At 43.5% G+C, this 25,423-nt stretch overlaps 1 protein-coding gene across 1 annotated transcript in view; it reads right to left on the bottom strand.

Annotated features, from left to right (window-relative positions):
• Positions 1 to 492: 492 nt before the first annotated feature.
• Positions 493 to 25,423, bottom strand: part of BRINP2 (BMP/retinoic acid inducible neural specific 2) — a 108,531-nt gene continuing 83,600 nt past the window's right edge. The window contains 5 exon segments of the mRNA NM_001265618.1: positions 493 to 1,824; positions 3,440 to 3,662; positions 5,778 to 6,014; positions 8,623 to 8,728; positions 24,474 to 24,682. Coding sequence (NP_001252547.1) covers positions 708 to 1,824; positions 3,440 to 3,662; positions 5,778 to 6,014; positions 8,623 to 8,728; positions 24,474 to 24,682 — 1,892 coding nt within the window. The 3' untranslated portion in view covers positions 493 to 707.

Here is a 25,423-nt window from a genome sequence, read left to right as displayed (position 1 = left end):
CACAAGGGGAACTGGTAACAATCCAGGGCCCTGAAACTTGGTGGGGGGAGGAGGCAGCAGAGAAGGAGGAGTAAGGGAGGGGAGCAAGGAGGCCGCTGCCTGCCCTTGGCACTCGTTCCTCTGTTGGTTGTACTTCTCATGTTTCCCAGTCAGCATTTGGGAGGGCACAGAGGAGGCAGCATACAAAAGTAAGAACCAATGTCAGGATTCACAAAACAACAACATTTTAAGAAATCTGGTTAAAAAGAATACAAAAGTGACTCCACAGAGGGGGAGGAAGAGCTCCGACCCCTCCCATTGTTGTCCCCTCTTGCTTTCTTGAATGACAAGAATCACTTTTAAGGATTTTTGTTTGTTTCATGGTTCGGCTGGTTCTTTTTCTTAATCTCTTCCTTGGCTCCTTTCTTTCAATTGCATTCATTTTAGAAAGCACCGATCGACTTTACAGATCCGAGGCTGCTGAGCTGTAGCCTCCCTGTGCCAGTGTGTGTGTGTGTGTGTGTGTGTGTCTGTGTCTGTGTACGCGCATGTGCACAGTAGCTGTCTCTCTCGCCTGCTTCAGCTCGAGCCTCAAGGTCCCATCTGCTGAATGCCGAAAGTCTCGTGGTGGGAGCATACCCTGTTGGCACTAAGGTGAGGGCTTAGATTATCTTTGTACCCCAGATTCATGGATCGCCTCCTTGCCCAGTGCTGAAGTGGGCCGCCCATTAGCTACAGAGTTTGCCGGTTTCATATTCCACAGGGTTTGGCAGCTTAGAATTGAAAGCCCTCAGGGAGGACTGGATCCTGCCCACCTCATTGTTGGCCAGCTTGAGCCGATGCCGGAGCAAGCAGGAGAAAAGGTCAAGTCGGACTTTGCCAGGTGGAGAAAGCTGGTTCACCCGGTCCCTGAGCTCAATGAGCTGCAAGAGTGCAGAGTCCTGGGAACCTTGAGTATATGGGTAGTCCAGCTGGAGAATTAGGTCCCGGATAGCATCTGGGTCAAAGGGCAGGCTGTAGCCAAAGACCTGCAAGGTGTTAATTTTCATGTAACCCAAATTCTTAGAGGGATCAGTCATCTCCAGGGGCTCATAGTAGATTGTCTCATTGGAGCTGTCATCCAGGGACTTGATGCGGCTCCGTAGGTAAACATGAACTGTCTCAAAGAAAGTCTTCCACCTATTCCCCAAGGTGATAGTCCAGTTTTGGCACTGGGCAGCTGCATCCACGTTAGTCCTTTCCCAGTCAGGAAAGCTGCCCTCATTCACAGGCATGAACCAGCTCTCAGAGTGGCTGCCCCCAAAGGGGTTGACATAGATGGCCATGACAGGCTCCAGGGTGCTGTTCTTGGTGAGACAGATCTGCAAGGACAAGGCCAACATCACGTGCACCAGCCCAGGCTTGTACTTGTTGCTCTTCAGGGTGAGCAGCATGCGCTTCCTCCAGGAAGGGTCAAACCAGCTGCCCAGCCGCATGTCATTGCTGATGAATATGGAGTGTACCTCAATGCGGCTATCCTGCTTCTGCAGCAGGTACTTTAGCTCCAGGTCCTGCAAGTCTGTCTCCAGCCCAAGAAAGTTCTCCAGGGACTCAGCCACCTCTGGCCGGCACAGCCCCTGGGCCAGCACATAGCCTGGATTGCAGCTCCCACAGCGTGTGCTATTGTCTGGAGCACAGTGGGCACACGCGGGCCCTTCGCCCAAGGCACATGGGATGGGGCCCTGGCAGGAAGATTGATCATAAGGGCAGGTGCAGCTGTGGCTCTGTTCCAGGAAAGTGCCAGGAAAGGTGCTTTCCCCACAGTAGAGGAGGGACTGGATTCGGTTCCACCAGTAGGACAAGGACCTTTGGGAGCAGAGATAAAATGAAGTAAGAGTGAAAAGAAGTCACACACTGACACCCTCCCTAAGGGTAGCAAGACATTGACCACTAGGCATGGAAGGCAATGAGGAAGATAAAATCCCTGAGATCTCTGAGTGGTGGAAACTCTACTTTACTACTTTGGACTAATTGAGCAAAGCCTAGAGTTCTGTGTCTGATGGGTCAGCACCAGAAATACTGGACACCAAACTTGTACTGAGAGCAACTAGGCTCATCTCTCCCAAGTCCTCCTTCATTCCCTTATTCAAAAACCTACAGAGGATCTCCAGCATCTTTTGTGTCAAATCTGTTTTCAGTCTTCTAAATAAGATGGCTCTTCAAATCTTCTAACTTCTTGCCAATTTTCATTCCCTCTTCAAGGTTTCTGTCCTTTCTCTTCTCTCCGCTCCTCTCACTCCTCCACCAAGAGCAGAAATTTTCTATGGCTGATTCTCTTAAAATTTTGATTTTAGCTCTTATGTTACCTCTTCAGAGAAGTCTACCCTGATGTCCCTGCCAGAAGAACCACTGCACTCACTCTCCATCACATCACTCTGTTTTATTCAATCCATGACAATTATCAGTATCTGAAATTATTTATTTATTGTTTACTTGTTTATAAACTTCTTCCCTGTTAATAAATACCATGAAAGCAGGAACACTGTCTTGAGACCAACAGCTTCTCAGAAATGAGAATTGTTTCTATGCATGGTAAGCATTTAATCATTATTTGTTGAAAGAAGAATAAATGAACTCCTCTCAAAACCTCTTCTTTGTACGCTTCCCTTCTTACCTGTGCCTCTGATAGAGCTGCACCACTGGGTTGCTGGCTGTGAAGGTGGCCTCCTTGACTTGGAAGACTGTCCTACCTCACGTGTACCAGAGCAATTTCCCTCTCTTCCAAGACTTTCTTCTCCAAGGAAGCTTTCCTTTCTGGTTTTTACCTCTAGGAGACTATCCCTTTGATTTATGTTCCACCACCACAAATTTAAGTGGTTGCCACATAGTTATAATTTTCTAGTTTTTATGTTTCTGTTTGTTAAATCTTTCCAATTCATGAATACCCCTGCAGCTTAATAGTAAGGCATGGAATATGGATTCAAAAACTTGTCAAATAAATAAATGAATGAGTGGATGAACAAGTGGATGCCTGTAATGATACAGCCCCACTCTATCCTTGAGGGTGCAGGTCTCTACTTTCTTTCCTCCTGTGACCCAGAGCAGAATCATTTGTTTGACACAAGCCAGTGTGTGTGTTTTTCATCAGATGTAATAGCTGGATGAAATTTAACTCCATCCCTTTTTTTCTTAGACTTATTAAAATGGAAATCAGTAAATGAGAATTAGAGCATTACTAGAATAACATTTGAATCAATTATAATTTAGATAAAAGTAAAATCAGCCCATCTTTTTTTTCTCTGTCTCACTTCAGACACAGCTCACAGCTGAGAATGACACACATGAGTAGGCTGAGATAACTGGAAGGCTATGTGTGAGTCACCACTCCCAGATCCCCTACATTGGACAGAGGGTTCTCCTTGGCCTCAGCAGCTGTCGGGGGAGGTGCTGAGCTCTGCTCTAGCATCCAGGGAGCGCTCACCTCTCCTTGGGCAGGCGGAAGCGAGGCTGGCGATGACAGCGCTTGCAGAGGTTGAAGAGCCGGCGGACGATCCGATGGGTCTTTTTGAACAGCACTTTCAAGCCAGCTCCCAGCTGCTGGTAGCGGTGCTGAAGGCTGGTGTCCATGGCCCAGAACTGGGAGATAGCTGTGGAGTTCAGGAACCGGTCATCGGGCAGCCTTTTCAGCAGGGCCTGGAACTCTTCTGTGAACAAGAACGCAGGACCTGAGCTGAGGGGCAGCTATGCAGAGCTCTGGTAGGGACAGGTGGACACTGCCCAGATCCAGGGCCCTTCAGAGTTACTGCATGAGGAAGGAGGCTGCTTTTTTAAAAATCAACACCTTTATTGAGAAATAATTAACAAGTTGTAAAATATGGCCTCGTGAATTTTCTCATCTTTTCTACCCCTATGCCTCTGAATTTCAAAATAGATCTCTGCCACCCTCAGAGGGGCCAGAGCTCCTGCTATTGCAAATGACATTGGATGCATCTCTTTCCCCCTTTATACTTCCTTCTGAGACATCCACAACACTATCTCAGGCCAATCCTCTTCAGTAGCACCACAACACCCATATGGAACATGTGGGGCCCTCCTGAAGGTGAGTGTGCACCCAGACTGGCACAAGTAGGCCCAGAGAAGATGCAGCACCTAGCTCAGAAATCTTTCTAGAAATCCTCCAGTCCCTGAGACCAGCCTCTCCCATCCATATCCTCCTCTCTGACTGTCTAAGATACTCTTCTTCTCTTTTCGGCTTCAGTTCTTGGGCAGATACCCATTCTGCCCTACAGCAAATTTAGAAGCAATCTGCCTTCTGCTTCTAAGTTCCTGCTGAGTCTAGGTTCTCCTTAGAGCTTCCTGGGCACACCATGGCTTCTGAAGTCATGCGCAGGTTTCTGTGCATTGCTCTGCTTTTCCTTGGGACCTGCAGCTGCCAGGTCTCCTGGTGGAGGTCTAGAGAGCCCTGATTTATTCATTAGCAGTAACTCATAGTAGTAAAGGCCCAAAGTCATGTTATGGACCATAACCCACCACCATAGCCCAAAGCATGGGGCTGGGGACTGGAATGTGATAGTCTCCTTAGCTACTAAATGCCTTGTCCAGGACTTAAAATGGCAACCCCTGGGGCCTCAGCTCATTTTCATTTCTCATGTACCTGGTTCCTCATTTCCCCGGAAGACTGGAGAAGCATGCCTAGTAATGGCACTAACATCTAGTATGTGCACAGTTAAAACATTTGAGTATATGGAAGAGCATGCAGAACAAAAAGGCAAACTCCCATGTGTCTGCCATTAGCTTTTGCCATTCTGCCATATTGGCTTCAGATTTTTTTCTTTAAGAAATAAAGCAAACCAAATATACTGCACATGAGGGCCCTAAACTTCCCTTTCTCTCTATCCAGATATAACCACTCTCTTGATGTTTTCTTTTCCATTATCACATATTTTTAATTTTTTTACAAATCTAGTTATCCATAAAAGTATCATGTATTGGGTATCCTGTTTGTAAACATTATATAAATAGTATTAAACATGTATTATATTTAATAAATTATAGTATTATATGAAGACATTATATAAATATATATAATGTAACCTTTTTGTCTTGGTTTGTTTTATTTAATATTACGTTTTTGAACTATAACCACATAAATATCATTCATTTAGTGTTGAAATGTGCAAATATACCATGCAGAGTTATTTATACATTGAATTCATCTACATGATCTCATGTGAGCCTTCCATTCACTATTATCACCCTCCCTCTTTTTCAGATGAGGAAACTCAGACCTTGAGAAGCTGCACGGCTAATCCAAGGTCATAAAGCTTGTCAAACCAGGCAAGGATGCAAAACTAGTTCTCTTGAATCTGGGTCTCAAGGTAACTGATATTAGCTTTAACAGCAACAAACAACAACTGAATTGTATTGGATGTCATCTAGAACCATTCTATGCACTTCATTTATTCAACACATATTTATAGTGAACCTTATGTGCAAGCATTGCTCTAGGCACTGTGGAATCAGTAGCAAACAAGACAAACAAGGTCTATGTCCTTAATTATGTTTATCTTAGTTTATTAAGTCCTTAAAACACACCTATGTAAATGGACATAATACCAATGTCCTAGAAAAAAATGAAACCACTTGAGCCTCAGGGTGGTGATATAACCTGGTTGAGGTTACAGACATAGTAACTGGCCGTGTCAGGATCCCCATGAGGATCCTCACCTCTCAAGTTTTGTTCTCCCCAAGTTCTTGCTCTGCACCTCACAGCCACCTCTCATTGACAGGGAGGAATTCTGGGTCAGCTGGCTGCTCACCTGACTCTTCAAACTGCCGGTTGTGAGTGGCCCAGGAGTCTTGGATCTGCAGCAGGCTGTCCTCCATGGCCTGGATGTCAGCATCAGGGCAGTTGCATTCAGGGAAGGTGGGGCTGCACTTGCACCAGCAGTCATTCTCCTTGCAGACGAGCTCACCCTCAGAGCTGCATGTGATGTAGCTGAGTGCTGCGGCTACAAAGCGCTCACGCAGATACTCAGGCAGCAGCACCTGAAGGCCTGGGGAAAGGATGTGTCAAGGAATCTCTGGGAAGAACCAGTGAGGACTCAGTTTTCCATGCCCAAGGCTGCAGGAACCCCAGCTGGAGTTCTGCTGACTTGTGCATCCTGGGTGCAAGCATGGTCACCCCAGGGCCTGATCCTGCTGAGCTTGTTGGGAGAGAAGGCTACTGCTGCCCCAGTGACAGATGGGGGAGGATCTGAAAATGCAGATGGGAACATCAAAGCCCAAGGCTTAGCCAAACCCCTCAGATCAGCCAAATTGAGAGCGTGCATATCATAAGCACAGGCTTATTGGCTACACATCAGCATTTCTGGGATGGAAACGGGAAGATGTTTCAGATAAAAGAAGAGCTTACAGCCCTCTTGGGCAAGAAAACAAGGTTTGATGGGCTTTTTGCCCTGCCTTCTGTAGCCATCCTCCTGTTTTTAGCTTAACTGAGATTAGCAGTAGCCATCCTAGGACATTGTTGAATTCTGACCCTTCTGGGCCTTCCACCCCAGCCCTGATGACCAGGGAAGCTGTCCTGGTTAAGAGATAGGAACAGATATTGTGGGTATACAGTGTCCAGGTACTATGTTGAGTACTTTTTATATATGATTGCAAATAACATTTGTGCTCATACTGAGGTTTTTATAGGTAAGGAAATCCAAGCCCTAAGACCACAGTGACCTGCCCAAATCACAGCACTCATAGAATCTGCTTAGTTTCAGATCCTGCCCTTGTCTCATCAGCTAATACTATATAACTGGGACTGCCTGTCCTATTTCAATAGGATTTAACTCTTAAGAAGATTTGAAGATGGGATGGTGGTCAATGCCCTGAGATCAGTCATGCCTGGATAGATATGAATGGCTCTCAGCTCTCTTCCAATTAGCTTCTGATCTTGGATACAATGCACTAAATTGCTCTGAGCTTCAGTTTTCTCACCCAACTGCAGTAACTACCAGTTTACCTATAGCAGAACATACTCCTAGTTGGCTTCAAGCCACTCACAAGGCGGCTGCTGGAAGCTTACCAAAGGATGAACAAAGGGTAGGCGCACCTTTGGATGCAGTCTGGGCCACATTCGAGGTCAGATCTGCAGGAGGCTCCCCCAGTAGGGACATTGTGAAACCTTGTGCCAGGAAAGTGAGGAATATAAGAATTTCTGGATATGGCGAGCTCCTCTTTCCTCAAATGTCTGCCAGCTGTTTATTTTTAGGCCCTTGACCTTGTCCTTGGCAGGAAACCAGAGAACTCAAAGTATGTATCCCAGTCTCAGCAGGCCTCAAAATATAACTTAAAATTGCCAGCAGCAGTGGGTGTTTGTTGTTCTTTCTTGAGGTCTACCTCCAATTCTGAACTGCCCCTAAATTTTCCTTTCTTGGCACTGTGCCTACTGTGGCATTTGAGTGGTTCTCCTCACACACCCCGTCCACATGCTTGCTTTCAGCACTCACCCTTTCCAAGTTCGTTCCTTTCACCTCCCCCATCACATCCCTCCTCCTCACCAGAACACTTCCCATGTATAAAATAAGTGCCCCGAGAAATGTCTGCATGAGTGATGGGCTATAAAATTAAATAGCATAAACTATTCCAAATGAACAACTAGACATATTGAACTTCACTCACTGCTACTTTCCAGACACAAACCCAGCCCATCCAGGGACCTCAGTGAAGAGGAATGCTAATTGCCTTAGGTAGCTCTAAATAAATGAGTTTTTAATCCTCTTTCTTATATATTTCTTTATTCCTAAAGCATTGCTGGGTCGCATTTGACTCAGGTTGCCTGGAATTTGTAATCGTAGATCCTGGGTGAGGGTTATTGATTTTGTAATGCTGAGACAGTAATATCTTAAACAGAGTACAATTCAGTTAGGCCTTGAGAAAAATGAAGTTTTCCCACTGAACCAGTTTGCATAGCCCTGCCCCCAGGATGTCTGTGGGGAACAGAGAGCAAGAGATGCACGTCTGCCCTTAGCCCCCAACCTCCAGAGTTAGTGTAGTTTTCTTTCCCTTTTCTTTCACAGTTTTGCTTGTTCTGTCTCAAATCAAATTCTTATTCTTCTCAAACTCATCTCCTGACTTTGAATCACCCATTTGCAAGATCACAGACAGATAACAGAAAGCAGGGGCCACCTTCAAACTGTGGTTCCAGTAAGTAGTGGTTCCCCACTTTGTATAGCTCTTAGTTGAGCTGGATGGTAGTCTTATAACCACTCTGTAAAGGCCAGCTATTCCTCAATGTGTCTTTGGGATAAAGCAGAGAGTTTTCTGGGAAATGAAGATCGTTGAACTAGGTAAAGGCTTATAAGGATGGGTATGCTGTTCCTTACAGGATTGTGACAGAGGACTTGAGATGGAATGTGAAGCGGGATGATTGAGGTGTCATGTGATATGAGCAATAGATCTGGGGTATAGGGCAAACCATACCAGAAAGTTTCTTAAAACATGATGGAAAGTTGTTAAATACAGGTCCCAGAACTTGTGGTAGTGCTTGTCTTAAGAAAGGTTTCATCAAATGGAACAGGCAGAATTTTATCCTGCTATTTGATCTAGGTTTTTTTTGTTTTTTGTTTTTTAATCAGGTGTGAAAGGTATGAAAACTATCACAGTGCTGCTTACCAAGTAACTGCACTTTGTTCTCCGGACTCTGTACCAGGACAGAACTGACTGAGTCCAGATTGTCATAGTTGCTGCAGCCCAGAGGACCGGTCCTGGTCTCGGTGACCTAGAAAAGGAAGGAGTAGGGAGTGGGTTTAGATAACAAGTGGAGACTCCCTTTGTACTTCCCTTCTCCAGCTGCTCCAGCTCCAGCTCCACATCCTGTCCTCGACCAGCTACAGCAGTGATACGTGCCTTTTCGTACTCCAGAGGTAGAAAGTCACTTTCTTCCTTGTCCTGAGGCAGTGAGTGTCTGTTACATATGGCTGGCTGGCAGCAGCAGTTGTATGTAAGTGAGAGCCTTTCAGAGAGAGCCAAAGGGAATTTGTGTCTGGAAAGGCGGAGAATGCTGGAGAAGGAGTGAAACCTTAAGCTCGAGTCACCCCTTCTCCCTCCAGAAGAAGGCAAGAGGCCATATGTGGTCCCTGTCAGCCTGCTGGCAAGCCCAGCTGCATCCACTTGATGTGCTACTCACAGGCTTTATGGATCCTAAAGATGAAAAGCACTAGAGAAATATGAGTTATGAGTATTAGTATTAGTATTAAACATTTAAGTCCCACCTCGGCACTGAGACGTCCTTAGAGAAAATCAGCCATGGGCTTACTGCATATTTTAATACATATATTAAATATACATAAACTCTTATAGCCATGTAATATTCCAAAACACCATAGAGTCATTTTAAAATATTATAAAGTTGGCCCATCAGTTTTCCCTGATGTTTAAAGTATAAGATGAAAAATGGGAAGCTTTAAATGCACTGAAATAATTATGTAATAAGAATGATGGGGACCAGAGGCCCTTTCTTCTCAGGATCTCTGAAGGCTTTGCCAACAATCAATCAACCAATCAACGAGTATTTATTGAGCAGCCACTGTTTAATTCCATGCAATTCTTCAAACATTTATAGAGCACCTTTCCTGAAGTTCATCGTGGAAGCCCAATCTGACACGTCTGACCTCCTCTTCTGGTTTCAGCACCCCCTGCTTTGCAGTAGGCACAGGAGTTGCAGTTTTGCATCTCTTTCTGCAAGAATGTGATCCATGTCTGGATCCTACACACTATAGGCTCCAAAGAGGGAAGCTCGTGTTTATTTTGCTCACCATTTTGTCGACAGCAATTAACAGTTTCTGGCACATAGTAGGTACTCAATAAAAAGAGAATGCACATATAATATGTTCCAGGCTTTTCAGGGTAGGGAAGTGTGTGCAACAATGTACACACCTCCAGGAGGTCATAACCTGTGGGGGAGGCAGGTGCATACACAGCTGACTGACAGACATCCAAGTCACGGTAGGAGCCCGCATCATGATGAGCTCTAAGGAAGCACAGCTCTAAACAAAGGGAAACAAGAGAGGAAGTAGCAGAGGAGGCACCATCTGTGTTGGTCCCTAAGGAGAAGTAGGGAGTAGACAGGTGGGAAGAGAGGAAATGTACTACGAGGAAAAGGAGAAGGGGCAGTGTGATCTCTGCAGCACACAGGCTTGGAAGTGCATAGTGCATGTGTCTAGCACCCTGCCTTGTTACCATGGTGAATATGAAAGTGTAAGGGACATTCTTCAAGGGAGTTTAGTAGACCTAGGTTTAAAAAACACACATAGAGCAGAGTGATAAAGTGAGAGATTGCGTGATGCTGAGCATAAACAATCAGGAGAGAGGCAGGAGGGATTCCTGTAGCTTGAAGTAGTCCACGAATGCTTTATGAAGGAAGTAAGCCATGAATTCGTTTTCAAGAATGAGTAGGGGTGGCAAGGAAGGGAGGGGAAATTGAATAAAGAAGGGTAACTCCACACAAATACCAAAGGGTAGCAATAGGCACAAAGCGTGAGAGGCAGCAGGGAGAACTAGACCGAGGCCACGCCAGAGGCAGGGACAGCTTCTCTACAGTTTTCCAAATTATTCCTCCAAGAGCATCCTACTTAACTTTCCCAAGAACTCACCAGAACAAATATCATTACTATCACTCTCCAAGGAGGAAAGTAAAGTTCAGAGAGTTATAGTCCTTGAGACCACAGAGCTGATGAGTAGCAGAAACAGGATTCTAACTTTACAGTCCTCAGACTCCAGTTCAATACCCTTTTGTCTCCTGAGCAGGCAGGTCAAAGGACTATAGAAAATAGAGTCTAAATCCTTTACATGCCATCACTGTCAAACACAAGTATTCTAAACAGACCAGTCCACCCAAAATATTTTAGTGATCTGCTCTCTCCTCAGAATGTTAACATTGAGCAAAACAAATTGTACTGACTTCAGATCAGTTTGATTATCCTTACAATGCAGACCAGGAAACCAAGGCTCAGATAAGTTAAATGACTTATTCCAGGTCATACAGTCACCCGCAAGGATAAGATTTATTTGGCTCATTCATTCATTCTTTTATTTACTCATTTGTTCATTTAACAAATATTCAAGGAGCATCTGGAACTCACAGATGAATAAGACATAGTCATGGCCAGTAAGGAGCTTAGAGACAAGTGGAAATGTACTTAAATAATCCCAGTGTTCTGGCTGTTACACATGAGCCTGCCTCCCTCCACATGTGGACACAGGTGCTGAATCATGTTTCTTTATTGGGTGAGTGGGTGATTGACTACTGGTCAGACTGTACTTGGGAAGCAGAGACAGCCTCATTTCAAGGTGAAGTCTTCACTTTCTTTATGGTGTCGAATTCCCCCTATGAAGAGCCATGGCCAATGACTGTCCCAGCTACTCTGGGGAAGTTTGCCCCTCTAGGTTAGGGTGGGCTGAAGGACAGAGGTGGGACACAGGGGTATGGTATTTGGAGGCTTGCCTGTCCCTGCCTACAGGTAAGCTGGCCACTCCATCATCATTGGGGTTTTCACTGGCTTATCCATCCACTTACTCCTGACTTGGCCACTCACCAATCAGGTCCAGGAAAAAAGGAAGCTAACAAGCCTTAAGTGGGAACAAGATGCGACCCAAAGAGGAGGACAGGCTAGAGAACAGCCACAATAGGAGCTTTCCTTTCCTTCCCCTTCTCCCTCCCCCAGCCCTACCTGCCACCAATGCATCTGCTCCCCACCCCCCCTCCCCCAACCACCATCATCTTGCTCATCATGCTGGGCTATCTTTGATTCAATTTTCTGACCTTTACTTTGCTGTTTCTAAAGGTCAGTCCTAAAAGAGGACAATCAATTCGGTAAGTCATTGAAAGGGTGTGAGTAACTTCACTTTAATTGTGGCACAAGGATGGGAATTAGGAGAAAAATAACATGATCCTTATGCTCATTTCCTGTTAGAGTGAAGAACCTGAAGAGTGAGGAAGGCCCACTCAAGTTTCACTAGTACCCAAAGTCATAGTGCTTTTCATTGCTATTCTGCTCTGAGATGCTGTCTTCTCCCTTCAGAAGTAAGGGGGTGAAAAGAATAGAGGGAGCTGGAGAGGGACCCGTTGCAGTTTTTGCCTGAGTACTGACTTGAGTAAGCAGAATAGCCTGAGACACCCCCAATCCCTCGCCCCAAAGTGAGGAAAACCTCAGCATCTCTGGAGGATTGTTCAAGAGAATCCTGCACTTTTCTCTGTAGAAGACGCAGACAGCTTTGGCAGATTATAAAGAGAGCCTATACAGGTAATGGAGAGTGCAGTTCACTCAGGCACACACTGTTCAAAGAATGCCTCAGATAAGCTTTCAGAAAGGGCCAATAATTGTGTGCTAACTGGTCTGTTGACAGAGACCATCCTGCCTTGAGAAAGCCCTGATGGACCTCAGGTTCATTAGCACATCAAATTTTCCATAAATACCAGATTGTGCAAACCCTCATTCCAGCCAGTCTCCTCTCCCCACCCTCCACCTTCCACTTCCAGGCTGCTCTTGTCCTACCTAAGGAGACACCTGCAAACTAAGGGCAGAGTGAAATGGGCTTCTAATTGTGAGCAATCGGGCTGGCATGGGAGAACAGAGTTGATGGTGTATGTGCTTAAAAGACCTGCAAATTGAATCCCAGGCTGCTGCAGCGAGGAATTCGGACAAGTCACTTTTAAGGAGGTTTTGTGAGAAACACTCTTTTTCATCCTGGGGTCCACCTGAACTTTTGTGTGAACTCCCTTCAGTCAGCTGGTGAGCATGTCAAGCCCTCCCCACCAAGTCCTCCCTCAGCCTTCAACTAAATACAGGGTGAGCTGTAATTTAGAAACAAGCCCCTTCCCTCATTTGTGGCTCTAATCCCTTCTGGGATATTATGGACAGGATGTCTATGTATACAGCTCTTCACAGTGTGCAAAGTGTTTGCATGTGCTCTGAATCATTTGGTGACACCCCAACCCTATGGCAGAGCCAAGAGTGACATTCACAGTATTTATCAGCAGGTAGAACAGAAGCACATTGACTCATCAGAAGGGATGGCAGCCCTAGTGCCAGGGCAGGGCTCTAGAGGCCTCCTGAGGTATACTCTCCTTTTGGTTACCATCAAAAGGAAATCTGGGGGCTACAGAAGGGGAGTAAGTGTGGTTAGGGCAGTACATGGGGGTTGGAGTGAAGACTATTCACCAGCTGTATAGAAGTGTTTCAATATTTTAAAAACCGATGTAACCATACCAGCTGAATGTAAGCCCTGTGTGCAGGTGAGTCAGATAGTTGGTAATATGTATCATGGATGAGAGAAATAGAGTTCAATGATTTCTCAAGGTCATAGAAATAGACAGCATCAAAGCCAAAACCAATCCCAAGTCTTCTTACTTGAGTAAGTTTGTTTCCCACTAAACCATGTAAGTCTGCCTTCACCTCGCCACATGCCAGACAACACTGTAAAGGGACCTGGAGCTGTGTATTTGCCACAGAGTCTCTGCTGCTCTAAGACCTGGTGTCATCGTGGGTGTATGTGTCAGGAGGGAGATAGGCATGTAAACATCCTCAATGTAATGTGACAATTTCTGCAATAGAGGTGTGTGCCAATTCGGGTAAACCTTCCAACAGAGAGGGATGCTCAGTGAGGTCTTAAGGAATATATTAAATAAACAAAAAGGTGCATATGTCCATGTTAGTGCAAAGAAGTTGTTAAGAAAGGGTAGTAAGTGCACATCTTCTTAGGGGAACAAGAAACAGGCAGATATGCTAGAGAACTTTTCTTCTACCAAGGCAGACCAGGCAAGCAGAATCCTCCATCCCAACTCCATCCACCTCTTTCAAGAGTAATGAATGTGCTGGAAGCCAGCTGCTGAGGCATATTCATAGAGGGAGGTAGGTGGCAGGTACTGTAGCACCAACAAAAGAATGTTAGCTAGGAAGGATGTGCTGCTGTGTGTATTGGTCTTTGCTATATGGATCTATAAGTACTAAGTGTGTGAGAGCAAAGAAATGTTCCCTGGCAGAGAACCTTACTGCCAGGACAAAATGGGCAGGTCAATCCCATAAAGTGAGCAGAACTGTGGGGTGGGATGCCAACACACACCTTTGCTCCTTAGTCTAGCAATGGGTCCTTGAACAGGCCACATCAGGTCTCTAGACCTTGCTAAGTTATGTAAATATGAAAACTTGAAGAGATGAAGGTTGAAGAAAATACAAAATCATCCTTGTTTTTTCATGGTTTTCTTCCTAGGGGGAGAACCCATTGTACTCCCAGACAGAAAAAATTACCAGATCAGTCAGCCCAGTGGAAGTTGAATATTCATCTCACTTTCAATGTGTTCTTGGAGAATCTTCAAAAAGTGGCTTCCAAGGATGATGACCTCTTTGAAGAGATGGGCAGTGGCTCTAATTCTGGAAAGTACATTCATAGGCACTATAAAAAATGTAGTTTGGGATGTCTAACCACCTTTTGCTCCACCACCCACAGATTTTGCTTAAGAGGTGGGTCCAGAAAACCATAGTTAAGACTATGCAAGCCCAACTCTTTGTATTAAACTAAGGGTAGACTCTGAACCAGATTCTTTCTCAAGAGAATTGAAAACTATGATACTGAAAGAAAAAATTTAAAAGGTGATTGTAGATACTCATAAAATTCAAATAATAAACAATTATAAGGCACCTAAAATATGCCAGGAACCGAGGACATGGCAATGAACAAAGTAGTGACCTCTGCCGTGGTGGCACTGACCAAGAGATAAAACAGAAAAATATTCAGCAGAGCCAGAGTCAACTCCACAGCAAGCCAAAGTTACATGTAAGTTAAAGTCATCGAGGTACAGAAAAGTATGGAATAAATAGATAAAAGATTTCCAACTAGGGAAGCAGGAAGATGACACCGATGAAAAAGTAGTGACATGTATTTCAACAAAAAACAAAAAGAATAACCTGAGAGTATGACCATACTTTTCCAAGTTCCATGTGCCTGCATTAGATTTAGTGCCTAGTCCTTGGAGAGCTGTGGTATTTTTCACCAGAGTTCTCTTAAACTATTTTTATACTCAAGCTACCTTGAGTAGATTTCTGTTTCTTTCAACTAAGCATGCTTATATGTACTTGCGTACACACTAAGCAGAAGAGCCTAATCTGTGTGAAAAATGCCATGTCCAGGGACTCATTCATTAATTCAATAAACCTTTACCCATTGCCCACAGTGTGGGAAGCTCTGTACTCTTATTGGGAAATCATAGTTGAACAAGACCCAGCCTCTTCCACAAGAACCTCATTGTCTCATGTGGAGGTCATTGTGTTAGCTGACATATGTTCAGTTTTACAGTTCAAATGATATGCCCTATAAAAGAGGCATATGTTTGAAACCCTAAAGAGGGGCATTTGACTATCTTGGGAGTTAGGAAAGGCTTCACAAAAGAGTTACCTTTTTAAGCTGAGCAAAAAAAGGTGAAGAAGAGCCATTCAGGTGAATAGACAAGCATTACAAGTAAAGCAAACAGCAAGTGCCAGGAAAGTGAGATATGAGAACATGGCATATTTGAGGAAAGCCTGATATTTAGGTATGAATGGTTTACACAATATGAGTGGAAGGTGAAGAGTAGAGTGGGGAGTACGGGGGTTGAGAAAAGTACCAAAGGACTGGTTAAAAATGGAACTAGAAAGACAGCAGAGACAGATTTTCAATAGTCACATAGTTTAGTTAAGAACAGGAATTAATCTTTTTCACACTCCAACAGTGCTATGGTTAATACTATCTACACTTTCTTTTATTTATTTATCTATTTATTTATTTATTTATTTATTTTTGAGACGGCATCTTACTCTGTCGTCTGGGCTGGAGTGCAGTGGCACAATCTGGGCTCACTGCAGGCTCTGCCTCCCGGGTTCACGCCATTCTCCTGCCTCAGCCTCCTGAGTAGCTGGGATTACAGGAGCCTGCCACCACGCCTGGCTAATTTTTTGTATTTTTAGTAGAGATGGGGTTTCACCGTGTTAGCCAGGATTGTCTCGATCTCCTGACCTCATGATCTGCCCACCTCGGCCTCCCAAAGTGCTGGAATTACAGGCATGAGCCACCACACCGGCCTACACTTTCTTATTAAACCTCATGGAAAACTTCAAGATAGAAACTGTTCTAATTGTACAACAATTTTAGGATGAGTAAACTGAGGGTCTGAGAAGTTTGGCTTGTTCAAAGTCCCACCATGAACAATGGCAGAACTCAGATTCTTGGGTTGGAGCCTATGTTCTTTCCATTGTATCACACTGCCACCCAGGATGGGGAACAGTAGTTTGGGCTCTGTCCCATGTACAGTTTGGGGCCACTGACGGATTTTAGGCAGGGAGTAATATGATACAATATGATATGATGATTTGCACTCATGGTAGCAACCCAGAGGTTGAATCAGGGAGAAGAGCTGAGAATAGAGATGGGAAAACTACTTAACAGGATAATGCAAGAAAATCAGGTAAGAGTTGATGAAGTCCTAGATTAAGGAAATGGCAGTGGGCATGAAGAAGGGACAAAGGGCATGTTGAAGGCATATGCAAGAGAGTGATTATATTGCCTAGGTTTTCTTCTATGGTTTTTATGGTTTTAGGTCTTATCTTTAAGTCTTTAATCCATCTTGAGTTAATTTTTGTTTAAGGTATAAGGAAGGGGTCCAGTTTCAGTTTTCTGCATATGGCTAGCCAGTTTTCCCAGCACCGTTAAATAGCAAATCCTTTCCCTATTGCTTGTTTTTGTCAGGTTTGTCAAAGATCAGATGGTTGTAGATGTGTGGCATTATTTCTAAGGCCTCTGTTCTGTTCCATTGGTCTATATATCTGTTTTCATACCAGTACCATACTGTTTTGGTTACTCTAGCCTTGTAGTGTAGTTTGAAGTCAGGTAGCGTGATGCCTCCAGCTTTGTTCTTTTTACTTAGGATTGTCTTGGCTATGCGGGCTCTTTTTTGGTTACATATGAAATTTAAAGTAATTTTTTCTAATTCTGTGAAGAAAGTCAATGGTAGCTTGTTGGGGATAGCATTGAATCTATAAATTACTTTGGACAGTATGACCATTTTCATGATTTTGATTCTTCCTCTCCATGAGCATGGAATGTTTTTCTATTTGTGTCCTCTCTGATTTCCTTGAGCAGTGGTTTGTAATTCTCCTTGAAGAGGTTCTTCACATCCCTTGTAAGTTGTATTCCTAGGTATTTTATTCTCTTTGTAGCAATTGTGAATGAGAGTTCACTCATGATTTGGCTGTTTGTGTATTATTGGTATATAGGAATGCTTGTGATTTTTGCACATTGATTCTGTATCCTGAGACTTTGCTGAAGTTGCTTATCAGCTTAAGGAGATTTTGGGCTGGGACGATGGGGTTTTCTAAATATACAATCATGTCATCTGCAAACAGAGATAATTTGACTTCCTCTCTTCCTGTTTGAATATCCTTTATTTCTTTCACTTGCCTGATTGCCCTGGCCAGAACTTCCAATACTAGTTAAATAGGAGTGGTGAGAGAGGGCATCCTTGTCTTGTGCTGGTTTTCAAAGTGAAGGCTTCCACCTTTTGCCCATTCAGTATGATATTGGCTGTGGCTTTGTCATAAATAGCTGTTATTATTAAGAGATATGGTCCATCAATACCTAGTTTATTGAGATTATAGTGATAAATCAAGGAATTTAAGAAAATGAGGCCATTAAAGAGTGAAGAAGTATAAAGTTGGTCAGGTCAAGGAATAGGAAGGAACATAAATGGGATCTTTAAATTGTAGACCCAATGCCTACCTTTCATTTTCTGATATGATCCATTTTTCTCCAACTTTGACACAGTCCACCACAGGACTAAATGGGGAGAGAGGCTTTCACAGAGTTCTGTCTTCTTGGTAAAACCTACTCCATGCCACAGTGATTTCTAGGTGGCACTGAGAGCCAGCTTGAGATTCGTGGCCATAATTATAACATGAGACCACTCAGCATAGTTTTAAGTTTTATCAGCTACATTTAGCAGGTCATGTACAGGAAGGCATGGAATAGATGGAGAGTTGGATTTAACCAGGATATGTATGTATACATGATGAAAGATAAAAGAGGGAAGAGAGTTAAGAGTTAAAAAAATCACACCAATGATTTTTTAAATCATTTTAAACTGTCTAAGATACTAGTCTCTCAAATGTACCCTACCTACCTGTTAATAGAAAGTCATCCTCATCTCTTCTACTCTCACTCCAAACTCTGTACACTCCCTAATCTCACCTCTTCTCTTCAGTTAACTTCCACTGTGCTCTCTGGATCTCACGATCAGTTCTTAGCAAAATCCCATATAATCTCAACCACTTCTCAAGAGTCCACTTTGCCTTTCAGTTCTAACCACAGTGTAGCTGACCCTGAGGACATGGTTTCCCCTGCAGCCTTCTCTAGCAGTGGCCATCTCATTTCCCACCCCCCATGCTCCTGGGCATGGAAGTAAGGAAGGTGCTCCCTTGTGATATCCTGAACACTATTCCTCCATCCTCTCTAATGATCTCTGGCTCCTTTGAAGCCAGAACCATGGGACTCTTAGTACCCACTACCCATCCTCATTGCAGTTTATTTTTCTTGTTACTTCCCCTCATTCATTTCCATTAAGTGATTACAGAGGGAATGCAGTTACTAATAAAATTAGGTTCCCGGGCATAGTATTCCTTCTATAATCTCAACATTAGGCATCACCCAATCATACTTGCTCTAGTCTCTTTCCGTAATGAATTGTCAAACCTACTTAGACTTTTAACCTTTAGACCTGACCAACTTTTCACTTTCTAGCATCCCTCAAAGGCCTCTTTTCATTCACTGACTGAATTATATTCCATGGTCCATTACTATAATCACTCCTTTGTGTATATTCTCCACTCTCTTCCCTCTTTTATCTTTCACCATGTATATACACACATCTTGGTTAAATCCAACTCTTTGTCTATTCCATGCCTACCTATACATGAACTGCTAAATGTAGCTGATAAAACTTAACAACTATGCTGACTGGTCTCATGTTATAATTATAGCCACTGAAGCGGGCTCTCAGTGCTACCCACAAATCTACTATGTTTATCTAGTTAACCAACACTCTTAACTCTTATTCTCAAAAGACTATTTCATAGATTATTTTCCCAACTGTTCCGTTTTCTTACTTTTAGCCAAAGACTTTCCTTCTGTTTCACCTAGGAAATCAAGAAGAAGAAGAAGCCAATCAGAAGAAAACAGTGGCATCTTCTCACCATGCAACTAACATCCTGCTACTTTTGTCCTTGTGCCCTCTGCATTGCCTCCTGTTTCGAAGGATGAAGAGCTCAAGCTCCTGGGTAAGAACAACCTCTTTGCTCCTGCGATTATCTTCTGTCTCTCCTACATCATCACTTTCTTTCTCCCTCTCTACGGAGTTTTTTTTTTTTTTTTTTTTTTTTTTTTTTTTTTTTTTTAAGACAGAGTCTTGCTCTGCCACCAGGCTGGAGTGCAGTGGCGCAATCTTGGCTCGCTGCAAGCTCCGTCTCCTGGGTTCAAGTGGTTCTCCTGCCTCAGCCTCCCAAGTAGCTGGAACTACAGGCATGCAGCACCATACCCAGCTAATTTTTACATTTTTGGTAGAGATGGGGTTTCACCATGTTGGCCAGGATGGTCTTGATCTCTTGAACTTGTGATCTGCCCGCCTTGGCCTCCAAAAGTACTAGGATTACAGGCATGAGCCACCGCGCCTGGCCTATGGAGTTATTTTAATCACTATATCAATATGCTGGAATAGCTCCCATCTTAAAAACAAAAACACACCCTCCTGTGACCCCACATTGCTCCCCAGTTATCACTTGTTTTTCAATTTGCCTTTATAGCAAAAGGATTGTTTCTACTCATATCTGATTCTCACTTTTCTTCCTTCCTGGAATTTTCTTCACTCGGCCTTTTGTACCCTTCATGTACTGAACTACTCTTCTTCAGGTTACCAGTTACCTCCATGTCACAAAATTGAAGGTCGAGTCTCAATCTCCACCTTAGTGACTGCTCAACAGCCACAGTTGCCAGTTCCTTCTTTTGTGAAAAACATTCTTCACATGGTTTTGTGAGCCCGCTTTGGTCCTCTTCATACTCTCTGTCTCAGTCTTCTTAGTTGGATCCTCTCTTCTTCCCCCTTTCTGAATATTGGAGTGCTTCACAACTCAGTCCTCAGGCCACTTTTGTAGTTGCACTCACTCCTTGAGTGATCTCATTTCATTTTCTCCCATAGCTGGAAATACCAACTACACAGGTGGACATGTGTATATATTTGTATACCAACTTTCCAGATTCAATCATGGCCTTTCTCTTGAAATCTTGGTGTTTGTTTTCAACTGACTGTTAGATTTCTCTACTTAGACGTCTGATAGGAATGTCACATTTAGGAATGTCTAAAACCAAATTCTTGATTTATTTCTTTCAGATCTGTACTTCTTCCCAGTGTTGTCCTTCTCAGTAAATGGAATCACTGTTCATTTGATTGCTCAGGCCATAAATCTTGCAGTAAATCTTTACTCCTTTCTTCCAATCCATTGTCTGATTCCGTAGGCTCTACCATCAAAACATATTCTGAATATGCCAACTTCTCACCACCTCTGCAACACCAGCTTTGTCCAAGCCACCATTATGTCTTACCTTTACTATTGCAATAGCCACTGCACTGGTCTCCAGGATCCCCCTTTCTTTTTACTTCCTAATCAGTAAGGCCTTCATGATATGTCCCCTGCAACCTCTATAAACTCATCTTTTACTTCATTTCTCTCCTGACTGCATGCCAGCCTCATTGCCTTTCTTGGTAGTCCTGGATCATACAAAGTACACTGCCCTGCCCCTTTACAGCACTTGTACCTGCTCTGTCCTTTGTCTGTGATGTTTGTGGCTTACTCCCTCACTTCATTTAGGTCTCTGCTTAAGTGGCATTCCTTGGACAGGTCTTCCCTAAACTCCACATTCCCATCACCCTTTATCCTCTTACTTGGCTTCATTTTTTCATGCCATTCATCCCACCTGGCATTATACAGGTGTACCTCAGAGATATTATGGGTTCAATTTTAGACCACTGTAATAAAGCAAATATCACAATAAAGCAAGTCACGCACATTTTTTGGTTTTCCAGTGCATATGAAAGTGATGTTTACACTATACTGTAGTCTATTAAGTGTTCAATAGCATTATGTTTGAACAAAGAATGTACATACCTTAATTAAAGAATATGTTATTGCTAGAAAATGCTAATGATCATCTGAGCCATCAGCCAGTTGTTGGAGTCTTTTTGCTGGTAGAGTGTCCTGGTTTGATGTTGATGGCTGCTGACTGATCAGGGTGGTGGTTGCTGAAGGTTGGGGCGGCCTGTGGCAGTGTCTTAGACTAAGACAACAATGACATTGACTGCATCAATGGACTCTTCCTTTCACAAAAGATTTCTCTGTAGCATGTGACTCAATTCGATAGCATTTTACCAATAATAGAACTTCTTTCAAAACTGGAGTCAATCCTCTGAAACCCTGCCACTGCTTTATCAACTAAGTGTATAAAATATTCTAAATGCTTTGCTGTCATTTCAACAACATTCATAGTATCATCACCAGGAGTAGATTCCCTCTCAGGAAACCACTTCCTTCCTCATTCATAAGAAGCAACTCATCATTCATTCAAGTTTTATCATAAGATTGCAGCAATTCAGTCACATCTTCAGGCTCTACTTTTTATTCCAGTTCTCTTCCTATTTCCACTACATATACAATTACTTCCTCCACTGAGGAAAGACATCCTCAAAGACATCCATGAGGGCTGGAATCAACTTCTCCCAAGCTCCTGTTAATGATATTTTGACATCCCCCTACGAATTACAAATGTTCATGATGGCATCTAGGATAGTGTTATTTCTAAATGATTTTCAATTTACTTTGCCCAGATTTGTCAGAGGAATCACTATCTATGGCAGCCTTTACCTTACCAAAATATTTTTTAAATAAGACTTGGAAATCAAAATTACTCCTTGATTCATGGGCTACAGAATGGATGTTGTATTTGCAGGCATAAAAACAATATTAATCTTGTACCTCTCCATCAGAGCTCTTGGGTGAGCAGGTACATTGTAAATCAGCAGTGATATTTTGAAAGAAGTTTTTTTCCGAGCAGTAGGTCTCAACAATGGGCTTAAGATAGTTCATAAACCATGCTGTAAACAAATATGCTGTCATCCAGGCAGGATTGTTCCATTTATAGAGCACTGGCAGAGGAGATTTAGCATAATTCTTAAGGGCCCTAGGATTTTCAGAATGCTAAATGAGTCTTGGCTTCAGTTTAAAGTGACCAGCTATATTAGCCTGTAACAAGAAAGTCAGCTTGTCCTTTGAAGCTTTGAAGCCAGGCATTGACTTGCCCTCCTTAGCTATTAAAGTCCTCAGTGTCATCTTCTTCCAGTAGAAAGTGGTTTCATTGACACTGAAAATCTGTTGTTTAGTATAACCACCCTCATCAGTGATGTTAGCTAGATCTGGATAACTTGCTGCAGCTTCTAAGTCAGCACTTACTGCTTCATCTTGTGCTTTTATATCACGGAGATGGGTTCTTTCCTCCAATCTCATGAACCAACCTATGCTAGCTTTGAACATTTTTCCGTAACTTTTTGACCTCTCTCAGTCTTCATAGAATTAACCAGAGTTAGGCCTTACTCTGGATTAGGCTTTGGCTTCAGGGAATGTTGTGGCTAGTTTGATCTTTCCAGACCATTCAAACTTCCTTCATATCAGTAAGATGGCTGTTTGGCATTTTTATCATTTGTGTGTTTACCGGAGTAGCACTTTTAATGTCTTTCAAGAACTTTTTCTTTGCATTTGTAACTTGGCTAACTGTTTGATGCAAGTGGCCTAGGTTTTAGCCTTTCTCAGCTTTTGACATGCCTTCCTCACTATGCTTAATCATTTCTAGCTTTTGATTTCAAGTGAGAGATGTCTATTTCTTTCACTTGAAAACTTAGAAGCCATTGTAAGGTTAATAATTGGCCTAATTTCAATATTGTTGTATCTCAGGGAATAGGGAGGCCTGAGAAGGGTGAGAGAGATGGGGGAACAGCCAGTTCCATACAGTGACCAGTCAGAACACACATCATTTATTGATGAAGTTTGTTATCTCATATGGGTGCAATTTGTGACACTCCAAAACAATTATAAAAGTGACATCAAAGGTCACATATCACAGATCACCATAACAGACAAAATGACAATGAAAAAGTTTAAAATACTGTGAGAATTATCAGAGACACGAAGTAAGCACGTGCTGTTGGAAAAATAGTGCCAAAAATAGTGCCAGTAGACTTGTTTGACACAGGGTTCTCACAACCCTTCAATTTGTAAAAAAGAAAAAAAAAAAGTATCTGCAAAGTGCAATAAAGCAAACCATAACAAAATGAGCTATTGTCTGTATATTTATGAATTATCTCTCTGCTATTAGAATTCAAGCTTTATGAGGGCAGGGACTTTACAGCTTTTGTTCACTCTCGTATTCTCAGGACCCAAAACAGTGCCTGACAAATAATAGGTGCTCAGTAAATATTTATTGAATGAATTAGTAAATAAAATTTGCTTGTGAGTTTCAGATGGGATAAAAGCAGGATATAAGACAACTATGAAGTCTTTTCAACACCTTAACATTATGCTTAGAATTTTTAAAAACCTGTATTCTCAAGTACAGTATTTTCACTGGTTTTCCCTAAAACAACATGAACTTTACTAGAAATCTCTTAGGTGTAAGTAGAGAAGATATGACGAAGGTTATAAAGTCACAATAACTATCGATCTTTTAAAAACATACATGAGATCATGTTACTCCCCTGTTAAATCTCTCCAGTGGTTTTTCACTGCACTTTGACTTATATTAAAATTCCTTCTCATGGCACATAATCTGGCTCCAGCTGACTTCCAAACCTCATCTTGTCTTTGTTATTCACCTCCCCACCATCTCAGCAGTCTTCTCTGTGGCCCAACAAGGCATGAGGCTGGTTCCTGCTAAAAGGCCTTAGTACTTACTTAGAACAAGTACTTAGCACTTGTTCTGTCTGCCTGAACACTTTCCGCTCACTTCTCCACACAGCTGGTTTCTTATCATTCAGAGCTCAAAGTCTAAACCCCAAAGTGCCCTCCATGATCAATCTAATAATCATATGGGCTGCTCCCTCCCCACGCCCCAGGAAATGTGCACCTATGACTCTGCTTTTCTTTATTTATCATTAGAAATGACTTTGTTGTTTTTCCATCCTCCACTAGAGTGCTGCAGCCTGCCTCAGAGTGGGCGCTCTGTGAGCGTCTGCTGTGGAATGAGTGACCCCATCGTGTCTGAAGTCTGGCTGTGTCTTCATCAGAAAGCTTCGTCTCCTCTTCCATCAGTCCGCCCGGCTGACCTAGAGCTGGTTGAGGCTGGGGCCTCCCCCGAGTTCCTCAGTGCTTCCCGCACCCCCTGCCCTGTACCTCTCAGGTCGTTACCTTGATGGCCCCCGTGGCTATCTGGATATGGTGCAGCCGTCGCAGGGTGCTCTCTCTGTCAATGAAGTAGGAGGCGGCCAGCTGGTGCAGGGTCTCCAGGGACACGGCCGAGCTGTTCCCACTGCCCCCGATTATAGAGGCACCTCCTGTTGTCTCTGTCTTTCTTCCCAGTTTCCGCTTGTCCACAAAAATGGTCAGGGACTCTTCTCCTATGGTGAACAACACGAGTGTATTGGTGAGGCTCTCTGCTCTCGAATCCCCTACCAATAGGAACATAAACCCTTGGCCAGGGCAGACCCAGCTGAGAGAGAGTGCAGCCCCTGCTGCCAAGCTCCTCCCCCAGCCCTTACCATCTTTAGAAGAAGCTCATCAGAGGGAGCCACAAGCCAGCGGCCTCGCTGCCTGAAAGGCCCTCTTCCAAAGCTCAGTCCCCCTGCCATCAGCTTATTTGCTTAACATCTTCTATTGAACTCTGTCTCAAGCAATTCTCCTCCATAGGGGAGACATAATTCTCTCTCTCAAATTGTTTACGAGGAGTCTTCGTGGCTTTTTCTGCTCCCTCGGGAAGGGCAAAAGCCTTGAAGCTCCATCTCCCTCCTCCCCATCAAACACTCAACACCAGCCTCATGCCGACAGCTGGCCTGAGCCCTGGGAGAGCTTGTTTGGGTCGATTGGACAGTGAGCTAAATGTTATAATAAATCCTGCTTCCTTCTTCCCAGGGCAGAGGGAACTCTGCATCTTCAGAGCTTTTGATCCTGCCCTGGTAGGTTCTAGCCCACATTGCTCCACCCTACCCCCACGCTCCGCCCCACAAGAGGGTGATTCATCAGCCCAGAACCACTGGAGTTGTTTGGACAGTTTCCAATCTTTATCGAGAGGAAGAGGGGTCAGGGACTCCAGGAACTTCGACTACTTTGCCTGTGAGTCTGACCATTGTAGCCACAGCAAA

This window comes from Macaca mulatta, chromosome 1 (assembly GCF_049350105.2).
Source record: "Macaca mulatta isolate MMU2019108-1 chromosome 1, T2T-MMU8v2.0, whole genome shotgun sequence".
NCBI lineage: Eukaryota > Metazoa > Chordata > Mammalia > Primates > Cercopithecidae > Macaca > Macaca mulatta.
This window is presented reverse-complemented; position numbering and strand designations above follow the sequence as displayed.